The sequence below is a fragment of the Nerophis ophidion genome, linkage group LG20 (genome assembly GCF_033978795.1).
Source record: "Nerophis ophidion isolate RoL-2023_Sa linkage group LG20, RoL_Noph_v1.0, whole genome shotgun sequence".
Lineage (NCBI taxonomy): Eukaryota > Metazoa > Chordata > Actinopteri > Syngnathiformes > Syngnathidae > Nerophis > Nerophis ophidion.
Genome location: NC_084630.1, coordinates 33038784 through 33051606, shown reverse-complemented (window position 1 = coordinate 33051606; position 12823 = coordinate 33038784). Strand labels below are relative to the sequence as shown.

Here is a 12823-nt window from a genome sequence, read left to right as displayed (position 1 = left end):
TAATGTAACAGAGTACAAATAGACCCAAAGAGGATCCATTACTATTAACTATCAGTCATTTAGCTGGGAACACCCTACATCTACCTCTAGTGGTCCCAGCACCCTACTCTATGTATTCATTTTAGTTTGCCTTTTCTTTGGCCCACCCATGTAATGTTATTAATTGTCTCTACTTACAGCAAATAAATAAATAAAAATTAACACATATATATATGAAGTAGGGATGTCCAATAATATTGAACTGCTGATATTATCGGCTGATAAATGCTTTAAAATGTAATATAGGAAATTATCGGTATTGGTTTCAAAATTAAAAATGATCGGTATTTGTTTTAAAGTAAGTGAAGTGAAGTGAATTATATTTATATAGCGCTTTTTCTCTAGTGACTCAAAGCGCTTTACATAGTGAAACCCAATATCTAAGTTACATTCAAACCAGTGTGGGTGGCACTGGGAGCAGGTGGGTAAAGTGTCTTGCCCAAGGACACAACGGCAGTGACTAGGATGGCGGATGCGGGAATCGAACCTGCAACCCTCAAGTTGCTGGCACGGCCGCTCTACCAACCGAGCTAAACCGAGCTAAAGTAAAATGTATGACTTTTTAAAACGCTGTTGTGTACACGGACGTAGGGAGAAGTACAGAGCGCCAATAAACCTTAAAGGCACTTCCTTAGCGTGTAGGCCCATTCACATAATATATGCGGCTTTAGCAAGGCATACTTTGTCAACAGCCATACAGGTCACACTGAGGGTGGCCGTATAAAAAACTTTAAAACTCTTACAAATATGCGCCACACTGAACACACACCACACAAGAACGACGAACACATTTCGGGAAAACATATAGAACAGAACAAATACTCAGAACCCCTTGCAACACTAACTCTTCCGGGACGCTACAATATACACCCCCCGCTACCACCAATGCCCCCCCCCCCCATCTTCCGAATTCGGAGGCCTCAAGGTTGGCAAGTATGCTCTAGTATACTCTGGACTGAAAATGTGTGCCAATCATTGTTTTTGTAGCTGTCGTTTTGAGGCATGTTTAAAAAAACAAAACCAAAATAATGCACTTTGTGAAAGTCATAGTATAGTATTTCCCATAGTTGTAATGGGTATCAGGATTATCTCAGGGAGAGCATGTCCAAAATTACAAGCTATTTTGAGGCATGTTAAAAAAAAAGTATGCACTTTGTGACTTCAATAATAAATATGGCAGTGCCAAGTTGGCACTTTTTTCCATAACTCGAGTTGAAGTTGTTCTCTTATTTTGGAAAACCTTGTTTTTGATTGATTGATTGAAACTTGTAGCAGGAGATTGCACAATACGGTACATATTCTGTACAATTGACCACTAAATGGTAACACCCCAATAAGTTTTTCAACTTGTTTAAGTTGGGGTCCACGTTAATCAATTCATGGTAAAGTTACATTGTTTAATGCATCAGTGGGGCATCACAACAAAATTAGGCATAATAATGTGTTAATTCCACGACTGTATATATCGGTATCGGTTGATATCGGATTCGGTAATTAAGAGTTGGAAAATATCGAAACATCGGATATTGACTTTGCTACATGTAGCTTGTTACTGCCCATCACTGCGAGTAAAGTTGCATCCCTAATTAATTAACAATTATTGAAAAGCAGGCCACACAGCTAATGGTCAAATACAGTATATTGTGGCCGTCTTGAATCCCACCACTGGCCACAACACCTACTACAACAAAAATGAAAGCAAAACAAACGTGCAGAGCAACTATTACTACTACTATAATATTAATAAACAATACAAATATGTTAACTCTGAACATGCAACTTTTTACAAAACAAGTGCTGCAAGGCATGCTGGGAAACATCACTCTGAGCAAGCATGCTTTTCAACACTTTCTAAGTACATGTTTAGCATTGCTGTAGTTGTTCTTTTGTATCCTTCACTCTTATACGTTTTTTTATCCCGTGTAATACCTCAAACACGTCAATTAGACATTATTGCATTAGTTATTTTATGACACTGAGTCAGATGGTTACATTGAGTAACGACTTCCTGCCATGAGTTCCCTAATACCAACAATTTACCCAATCAAAAAGCAACTTCTTTAAAGAAAGTGAAGTGTCATGACCTTCTCCAGAGGACAAAATAATTAAAATCATGTATATACATAAAATTGTATATTTAAAATGACTTAAAGCCTAACAACTTGGTGTGACTACAGCTGCTGGTAGAAGTTTAGTCGCGTGATTAAAACGTGAACACTTGATGCGGCCCAGCCTGACCCAGACTCTCCCTATGCGGCCCTCAGGTAAATTCAGTTTGAGACCCCTGCTTTAAGGGGTTTAACATAGATTACCTCTGTCTGTCCTGGTCCATGTTGTTGACTATTTGGTTGCGTTGTTCAATAATGGTGACCAGTTCAGCCATCAGCTGCTGCTCACGGCTCTTGTCCTCCTCTGTCCAGTCTTTCTCTGAAAGGAAGTTGGCATTTAAATTATTACAATAAATACTAAAATAACAGGTAACTAGTACTGAACTTGATGAGGAAAAGTAGGGTTAAATAAATCTCATAGGTATAAAAAAAATCTGACATTTTAGTTTCTGCAGTTTAGTTTTGCGGGCAACACAATGTTTGGCTGAGTCCTTTGCTTTGTAAAAATGCACTAGGTGATATTAATGTAAACAACAGGGACTTCCTGTGCTTCTACACAGGAAGGCTGCAGTCTAGCTCCAGTGAAGCAGACGAGCTAACCCGAACTTTAAATAGAACACAAAAGCAATGTGTCTTTCTTTAAGTCCTGCTACCAACCTGGCTTATTGAGAAGACACCTCAGCTCATACTCCACATCAGCTTGCCTTTCTTCAAGGTTCTGCTGCTTTGCACTGCGGAGTGTAGAAACAAATATCATATGTGATTGGTGGCTTATGAATAGCAGATAATGAACCATCCAGGGTGTACACGAGGTAGCGTAGTTAAAAAACTAGTGTGTTTAACATAGACATCAATCTTGAATCTAATCTGCAAGATGTTTGCATTGTCACATTGTCCACTACGTCACTTTATTGATGCAAATTATTTTTTAGTCTTTTGCGGGCCACAAAAAATAAAGCACCAATTATTTCTTGCTAAATGTATTTATTCTTTCAAATTTAATAGAAAAATAAACTGCATGCAATTGCATAATTTCTAAACATCTAAACTTCCATATTATCTGACTAGGCAACTGTTGCCTGATTTTTTTGTTATCAAAAATGATTACCTAATTATGTGCTTGTTAACCTGTCTTATGATTTAAATGCAAGTTATTGATCAATTTGTTAGTAAAAAAAAATACAGTAATCAAATGCATAGAAAATTTTGTGATGAGGCGATGAAACGTTTTATTGGTATAGTTACATGTGGTGTCTCTAAGGACGGCCATAACTGCAAAGTGTCCCTGTATGAAAACGAGTTTGACACCGCAATTGTATGTGCTGAATAACAGAGTGTTTCTTTGGAACATGTAATGCACCGTGAAGTGAATAATATAAGCTCTTTTACATAGTGAAACCCAATATCTAAGTTGCATTTAAATCAGTGGGGGTGGCACTGAGAGCAGGTGGGTAAAGTGTCTTGCCGAAGGACACAACAGCAGTGACTAGGATGGCAGAAGAGGGGATCGAACCTGCAACCCTCAAGTTGCTGGCACAGCCACTCACCAACCGAGCTAAAAAGCCCCCCCACAGTAAATTGATGTCATTGGCTTAAGCAAGTATGAAGGGGTGCTTTTTTTTGTCGAAGCGGTATAGAAAATGGATGGACTGATATGTATTAAGAGATTGCATTGAGTTTTGCAGCAGAAACTAAAATGTGACACATCAAAACTGGTGCTACGGTCCCAAACTGCTCATTAAAGCAGAGTTTAATGTATCGGTTGATGTGATTAGGTTTCCACTGAATGTCTTTTGATGCGTTAGTCAACTTAAGAATGTTCATTTAATGTTGCCTGAATATTCAAGGCAAGATAGGCACTAGTGTGTGAATGACAGTGTGTTGGCCCTGCGATGAGGTGGCGACTTATCCAGGGTGTACCCCACCTTCCACCTGACTGCAGCTGGGATAGGCCCCAGCACCCCCCGCAGACCCGAGAGGGACAAGCGGTAGAAAATGGATGGAAGGTCTAACTTTTTAATCTTGCAGCAGTAAACTTACGTGTAGACCAGCTCAGCTTCTCGTCTGACTAACTGGTGTTTCTCATGAATGAGCGTGAACCAGTCAACCAACAGGTGCTCTTCATCCTCATCTGAAAGCACAGGCAACAGATGGTAAATTTCAATGGATGGATTGTACAATTCACTTCTTTCAAAATACAATTCTCATTGTTTTATTTTTTTTATTTGCATAGCCGGCAAAGAAATTGCTATACTTCAGTCTGAGCTGCACTGGTTTTATACCATTAGTGTTGTCTCTGAGTTTCTTCTCCAGCCCCACGCCTCTTAGCTCCAGCTCATCCAGCTGATTTTCCAGCTGACTCATCTCCCAGTGGATGTCATCCACTGGGATGTACTGGTCTGACTGCACCTGGATCAGTGTGTGCATGAAAGGTTCCATTAAAAGTGGAATTTCCTATTGAAAATAAATAAAATAGCCAACAAGTGTTTGTACTTTGCGTTTGATAAGTGGGAAACCATGGCCGGGGGCTGGGGGTCTAGAAGGACGAGGGCCTTTCGGGGGTTTGTTTTTAGATTTGGTAGAGGAAGGAGAAGGTTTCCTGTTGAATGGATTTTCCTTGCAAATTCGCTAAAATGAGAAAGGGGATCTAAATTAAAAAAAGTAATTGTGAAAGTTGGACTAAATGGTACGGTTCGGTTACCTTGTTGTGTGAAGAGGTGGCTCCTGAGACTAATGGGCTCGGGGTGGTTGTGGGTCTGAGTGGAGAGGACTCATTGCTGCGACTGACTTGCGGGGTGGCAGGGGCGGAGCTTGCATTTGATGACACTGATGGAGAGGGGCTTAGGAAAGAATGAGGGAGACCCTCGCTGGAAGAGGAGGATGGAGAAGCTGTAGACGGTGTACAGATCGAAGGCTCTGAGACACTTTTAGAGAAACAAGGTTCCTGGCCATTGCCTCCAGCAGTTGCCAGGGGTTGATGGGAGGAGCTCTGGTCAGACCCAGAAGACAAACTCTCCACACTGAGAGTTGGAGAACGAGAAGACTGCTGAGAATGCAGAGGAACTGAGAAGGAGACATAATTTGGTTGAAATAAAAAAAAAAGGCAGCAGATATACATGATTCAATGTGTTTTAAAGAGAATGCAAACAGAATGGTTGGAAAAAATAAAAAGAAGAAAAACATCAATGAAAGCATTTAAATCTTGTCTTCCATGTTTATCCATCCATCCATTTTCTACCGCTTGTCTCTTTCGGGGCCACGGGGGGTGCTGGAGCTTATCTCAGCTGCATTCGGGCGGTAGGCAGGGTACACCCTGGACAAGTCGCCAGCTCATCGCAGGGCCAACACAGATAGACAGACAACATTCACACTCCCATTCACACATCAAAGCCAATTTTTGTTGCCAATCAACCTAACCCCAGGTGAATGTCTTTGGAGGTGGGAGGAAGCCGGGGTACCCTCACTTTTAAATATAAAGGTATCATAATCTGACAAAATAAATCTACCACGAAGAAATGAAAGCCATGATAAAAATGTTACTGTGTAATAAACTGCATACTGAGAACATCCATACATCCATTTTCTACCGCTTATTCCTTTTTGGGGTCGCGGAGGGCGCTGGCGCCTATCTCAGCTGCATTCGGGCGGTAGGCAGGGTACACCCTGGACAAGTCGCCAGCTCATCGCAGGGCCAACACAGATAGACAGACAACATTCACACTCCCATTCACACAGAGCCAATTTTTGTTGCCAATCAACCTATCCCCAGGTGAATGTCTTTGGAGGTGGGAGGAAGCCGGGGTACCCTCACTTTTAAATATAGAGCTATCATAATCTGACAAAATAAATCTACCATGAAGAAATTAAAGCCATGATAAAAATGTTACTGTGTGATAAACTGCATACTGAGTGAGAACAGTTACAAAATAATATTAATCAGCAAGAGTTTCCTGTTGAATCATGGTTTCCATTACTTTGGCCTTTTTAAAAAGTGCAACGTGGAAACAGGTTAGTGCAGTGCTGGATTAATGCACAAGACTGCACAGGGTCGGTCCTACTTATGCCCCTAAATGGCCCCCAATTTTTTTTTTAAAGATAGTTAGATTTATAGTGTATCTTAGAGACTCTCTGCATTAGTGGTATTTGATTTACATTCTTATACATTTGCATGCAGAATCATGAAGGTGTCGCTCTAAACGGTGTCATGTTCTAACCTTGGTTCGCAGCAGGTGGCCGTGGTACAAGAGGTGCTGGACGCTTTTTACTTTTAGCACTTCCTGGGCTGGCTGAGCGGGAGGAACTTCCTGTGCTTGGGGGCGTGTTGGCACCGGAGGAATCAGCCACCTGTGTGATACTGTACCATGGGTGACTTGCCACCATTGTAGTCGGAACAGCAACACCTTCCTCCTCTTCTTCTGGTTCGTTATTTTCATCCTCATCATCCTCAAAAGGGTTAGAGGGCAAGGGGGGCGTACTGGATCTGGAGCATTCGTCTTTAAGAGAAGACACAGAGCCTGTATTGGGAGGAGTTGACAGTCCTGCAGCGGGACGGGGAGGAGCTTTCTTCTTCTTGGTTTCTGATTGGACCAGGGCAAGCCAGGGTGGATCTTTGGGTTTATGTGAGCCACGGGACAAGCTGGACAGTGAGACAGACACATGGATATGTCACAGAGGGGAATAGTACACATGGATTGGCAAACATTCAATACGATGTCGCTCAGACAACAGACAGGGAACGCCAAAGATGAGATGAGATGAAAACAAAGAAAAGTTGGTTTGATAGAAATTCATCTACCTTCCTGGAGACTTCGATCTCTCCCTGGGTTTTGGAGGGGTGGGCAGACTCTGAGGTTCACCTGTGATTTTAGATGAAATATAAGCATAACTCAACTTTTTTCACCTTCACTATCATTTTCACCTGAGAGAGATCACGCACCAGCTGCAAGGCTGTCAGCTGTTCGGGGTAGTCTCACACGTGGGGAAGGAAGGGGCAGTGGGGTGATTTGGGAAACTCGGCGAGGTGCTGGCACTGGTCTGGGTGTGGCTTCATTTTGACTGACATGTGCAGCTGGCAGGTCACCGTTAGACTTATGAGTTAGTGATTCTTCTTCCCTTGCTGATTCATCATCGCCTTCATCATCACTCTCATCAAAAGGGTTTGGAGGAGAAGAGGGACGGTGTTTGTCTTCCGTCTGTCTACCGTCATTAAGCATGTCTGTGTCTTCCAAGGTGACCTTGCCTGTTTGCACAGGAGTGACTATGACAGTCATGTTTGTTGGCACCTCATTCTCATTCACATTGCCCACTGGGGATGGGGTCTTTTCTTGGTCCGTCTCAGAGGTCGAGGCGTGGGGGCTTTTGCTGCAACCGATCCTGGCTGACTGGACAACAAATGGCCTCTGGCTAAGATCCGGTCGACCATTCTGATTTGCTGGAGCTTGCCTTTTAAGGTGGTGGGTGCAGACCAACACTCCAGAATCACTTTCCAGTTTGTAGGATCCAGGTAGCAAAGTGCTACGACACTCAGTGCACCTGAAAGTTAAATATATCCACACCAGCAGAGAACCAAGGAGAAAGTGATATCATCGTTACTTGACCGGTTTACTATACAGATCTTAATTTTAACTTTAATACATTTATTTTTTGCACAATAAAAATGAATTCAGGCCCAATACCACTATGACATATACAGTGTATATTCACTACTAGAGTGTGTGCTGAATGGTGCCACAAATTCACCCAAGACAGCTCAATGCTCACCTGAAGCAGTTTCGATGGTATAATTTCCCGTCTATCAGAACCCGCTGCACCAGATGGACATGCTTCTGACAGGCAGCACAGGTGCTGCTAAGCGTGCTGCGCTTTGTCGCTTCCAAACCCGCCTCCTTGGCTTGGTTCGGCTAGAGCAAGTGACCAGGACGTAGTTTCCACAGGGAGAGGACAGGCAGGATATGTCAGGGGAAGGGGGAAGATGCAGAGCAATGTAGGAGGGGAAAATCAAACATGGTTCAAGGATTTGAGGATGTGGATTCATCATTGTGGTTTACCTTTAATCGTCTATGTACTTGGTTCCTCTTATTCAAGTATTTCATAAGTCACAGCATTATTAATCTAAACTTAAAAACTTAGGTGATTTTAAAACATCCCTTAATCAGAATCAGCTATATTGACCAAGTATGTTTAACGCACAAGGAATTTGACTTGGAATTTGACTTTGTTGAATGTAAGAATAAAAGAAAAGCACAACAACTAAAATATATAAAAATAAACTTAATTTTAAATACAATTCATGATCATAACACTGTAGTTGTTTAAAAGTCCACATAGCTTGGGTAAGTAATGGTAGTTCCATATTTCCAGTAGGTAGGCCAGTTTACGGTATGATTTAAGGTTTTTTTTTTTTAGATTGCGGTAAACCAGATTAGTGGTTTAGCAGCATGTGCAGCAGCTTAGGTATATTAAATCTTGGCACCGTGTTAAGGCAGTACAAAATTTAGCATGCTGTAATATGTACATAAGGGGGTTAACAAGACTGGCCTATCGGTTTTATTTCCACCTTTTAATCCCCTAACCCTGCCCACCCTACCGCCTAGGCTGATGACCAGAGAGTGGAGGGGGAGTCAGATGTGGGGGAGGAGGAAGTACAGGAAGAGGAGGTGGAATGGATTTCCATCTGAAGAAGGGGTTACAATGCCAATACAAGGGTGTGTAGGGGTGGAGGAAAGAAGATTAAGGCATGGCAAAGAGAAGAGAGACAGGATACAGATGCTATCTATGTAGCCTACGATTGTTTTCCATCCATACTCTACCGCTTGTCCCTTTCAGGGTCGCGGGGGTGGAGGGGATGGGGGGCTGGAGCCTATCCCAGCTGTACTCGGGCGGAAGGCAGCGTACACCCTGGACAAGTTGCCGCCTCATCGCTGGGCCAACACAGATAGACAAACAAGCATTCACATTCACACACTCGGGCCAATTTAATGTTGCCAATCGGGTTTGTTTTATTTTATCCACATAGTGTAAGAAAGTCGCAAATATTAAAGACTTATTTTTAAAGAAAAACATACGTTTTTTTGTGGGTGTTAAAGAAATAAAAACTCTGTACGACCAACTAACACATGCAAATATTTCAAGGCTTCAAGATACATCCAAATTTTAAACCAAGATACTTTTCTCTTTTTCAAGCACTTAATGACAAACTGACCTGAAAAGTAAAACATGCAAAAAGGTAACCAGGCCTCGGATATTAGAATCAACACATATAATATTGAATGTGTGAATGCAGAATTACTATTTATAGATCACTTTGTTCCGAGGCAAAATCAAATTCTTACCTCAGACTCAACCTCTCTGTCATCTAGAGTGGTCGGGGGCTTTTTTTGTGCTGGCTCATTATGAGTAAAAAAGCCTGGCCTCTTCATGGAGGGAGGGTTTGCTGTAGAAATAGAAGAGTAAAACTGAAGTACTTTTGTAACTTGTCATGTTGGGTGGTCTGAAATGCATTGGTGGTTGAACGTATAGAAAACAATGCGGTAAATTTGGACAGATCAATCCTAATCCTTTGTATCGGATCGGACCATCACTAGTACAAACCTTGAGACTTGTTGTTGAAGAAGTTGTAGTACTGGGAGACATAGGTGATGATGCTGAGCTTGTCAGGAACCTTCATCGCTACCATGTCTTCTGGGTCCAACAGTGCTGGAATCCCCAGCTGCGTTTCAGCCACCTCAAAGGCCTGTGGTGAAGCAAAAAAAGAAGACAGATTACAAGAAACTCTTCCAAAACCATGGCGTGGTACACCATCATCTGCTGGATATAAAGGAGTGTTTTGTTCTTCCGTGACAAGCAATCCTACAAAATAAATTGGAGGGGAACTCGTTCTATATAACAACAGATCCTGGGCAGACGCATTTTAATGACAAGATTATTTACCATGTGACAGCAGTCTAATTTTGCCTACAAAGCACTATAAAAACATCCCAAAACCTCTATCTCACATGTTGTAAGTATCTATGTAATGTCATAACACACACATTCACATTAACATGTAATATTTACGTATTTTGTAATTTCACAGACGCACCACAACCTTCTATATTTCCTTCAACATTATTAACTCTATTAATAATGGCAGACTTCATGAGAGCAAACAATAACTATTTTGGGACAAATGGTAATCCACACCATAACCTTATATTTTTGAGGCAAAGTATATAGAGGATGAGCTACAAGTTTTAGAAGCTGAGTGATAAGCATATTTTTCTGCAAGTAGCACTATTGCTAAGTGCTAAACAAGAAATTCAAAATACGAACATCATAGAACATAACTTACTGTGCAATTTCTGCTCTCAGTGGGAGTCACACTGATGGGATTTTCATATCTTCCCGTTTATAGTAAAAATTAAATATAATCATCAGGCAGGTAAAACAAAAACAAAAAAGTTACTGCTCACAAAACTCTTTTCTTGTCTTTTTCACTATCTCCAGGTCTAAGTTGAATGTCAAAGTTGACCAACTTCTAAGTTTATGGCCACAACCTTCTCCTATACAAGTGAGAGAGGCTTTACCGACTCAGAGGCGATGGAGTAGCTCACTGGCTCAGTATGTCAATAGCTGCATAAAAGAGTTACACCTGTGTGATCACAGCGCCCCTAAAAGTAGTTCCTCTGCGTTCACGCTTATAACAATATCTTTGACACTTGGTTAATATGCAGGTCACAACATGTAAATGGAGTATTGTTGGCAGTTTTTGGATGTTTTTAGAGGGTTTTATGTGTGCTAAAGATGACTCCCATTAGATTCATTGTTAGCCACTTCATACTTGCCGTATATAACCAGTTAGAATGAATTAAAAAAAGAAATACATATTTTATTGTCTTACATAGGGATTGTGAACGATAGGCAAATTCCCAAAAAAGTGCAGTTCCCCTTTAAGAAGATGCACACTTCTTATTTGCAGTGTTAAATTACTTACTTGTGCTTAACCCTTAGGAATATAATGAACAGTTTGTTGTCATTGATTAGTCAGCAGATTCTCTTGTGGTTCTTCAGCCAACGTCTTCAGTTTTTTGAAAGCCAAGGGCTAAAAAGGAGGTCGACAGCAATCCTGCCAATCTTTTACTCACACTAAAACTGAGCAGACTTTCTTTTCAGAGCTTAAATATACAATTGATTTACTGGCAAAAACTAAAATGTGTTTAAAGTCTGCACTGGTTTTCCTTATTAAAAAACAAACATGCTGTATTTAAAATTATTTATAGTAATGCTCAGTTTGACACTCTTAGAAAGTTATTAAACAGTAGATGTGTTATTTTAGTTTGCAGATGTACAACTACAAAGCAATAATAGTGTTCCCCTTACCACTTAGCAGTTGATTTACATTGGTTTTAGTGCACCGCAGATTTTAAAGGAACCATTGAAGTTTCATGTTTAAATAACATTGGTTTTAGACTGTAGGAAGGTTTTAAGAGTATAGGAAGTGTTTAGAAGTGTGTGTGAAAGCTGAATGGGCTTATACAGTCGGTAAGTGCATATGATAGTCATATAACTCAAAACATCGTCCCTACTTTGCAGAATTTCACTTCCCACGGGTGGTCTGTATCGTAACCCCACTCTATACAGTGGTACAGTGTACCACTGCAATGTACAAATTTATTATATTTATATTGTTAAATGAATACCACTTCCTCACCATTTATCATAACCAAGGGTTGCCCTAAAAAGACACATTCATTGACAAGTAGTTTAATCAATGCCTCTAGATTAAAGCACAATCGTTACTAAATTATTATATTTGACTTAAAGGGCCCCTAATATGCAAAATCAACTTTTCTTACCCATTTGCACCTTTTTTGCGTATTTGGGATATTCATAAATCCCAGAAATCTGAATCCAAACCACTTTGTTGGTGTGGTGGAGATATCAATGAAACACTTTAACCTCTTTCCAAAAAACATTTAAAATTGAGATGATTGTGATATATTTTGTTATAGTTACATCAGCGGATATCTCCATATATGGAAGAGTTTACGCACAAAGCTTTTTCCAAGTCCGCCATTTCTATTCAGTTGTAGTCCAGCGTTGTAGTCAATGAGTTGCCTTTTTTCCTTATCCTCTAGTGCAGTGGTTCTCAAATGGGGGTACGCGTACCCCTAGGGGTACTTGAATGTATGCCAAGGGGTAGGTGAGATTTTTTTTAAATATTCCAAAAATAGCAACAATTCAAAAATCCTTTATAAATATATTTATTGAATAATACTTCCACCAAATATAAATGTAAGTTCATAAACGGTGAAAAGAAATGCAACAATGCAATATTCAGTGTTGACAGCTAGATTTTTTGTGGACATGTTCCATTAATATAGATGTTAAAGATTTCTTTTTTTGTGAAGAAATGTTTAGAATTAAGTTCATGAATCCAGATGGATCTCCATTTACAATCCCCAAAGAGGGCATTTTAAGTTGATGATTACTTCTATGTGTAGAAATCTTTATTTATAATTAAATCACTTTATTTCGTTTATTTTTCAACAAGTTTTTAGTTATTTTTATATCTTTTTTTTCCAAATAGTTCAAGAAAGACCACTACAAATGAGCAATATTTTGCACTGTTGTAAAATGTAATAAATTAGAAACTGATGACATAGTGCTGTATTTTACTTCTTTATCTCTTTTTTCAA

At 40.3% G+C, this 12823-nt stretch overlaps 1 protein-coding gene across 3 annotated transcripts in view; it reads right to left on the bottom strand.

The window, feature by feature from the left end:
* The window catches only part of micall1a (MICAL-like 1a), a 39285-nt gene that overhangs the window by 4324 nt on the left and 22138 nt on the right, over window positions 1–12823 (bottom strand). For all 3 annotated transcript variants that reach the window (XM_061881016.1, XM_061881017.1, XM_061881018.1), the window contains 12 exons: window positions 9738–9879; window positions 9479–9579; window positions 7908–8047; window positions 7084–7679; window positions 6943–7003; window positions 6362–6783; window positions 4849–5210; window positions 4641–4775; window positions 4430–4556; window positions 4188–4278; window positions 2805–2878; window positions 2352–2466 (listed from right to left, as the gene is read on the bottom strand). In XM_061881016.1, coding sequence (XP_061737000.1) covers window positions 2352–2466; window positions 2805–2878; window positions 4188–4278; window positions 4430–4556; window positions 4641–4775; window positions 4849–5210; window positions 6362–6783; window positions 6943–7003; window positions 7084–7679; window positions 7908–8047; window positions 9479–9579; window positions 9738–9879 — 2366 coding nt within the window. The remainder of the gene's footprint in view (window positions 1–2351; window positions 2467–2804; window positions 2879–4187; window positions 4279–4429; window positions 4557–4640; window positions 4776–4848; window positions 5211–6361; window positions 6784–6942; window positions 7004–7083; window positions 7680–7907; window positions 8048–9478; window positions 9580–9737; window positions 9880–12823) is intronic.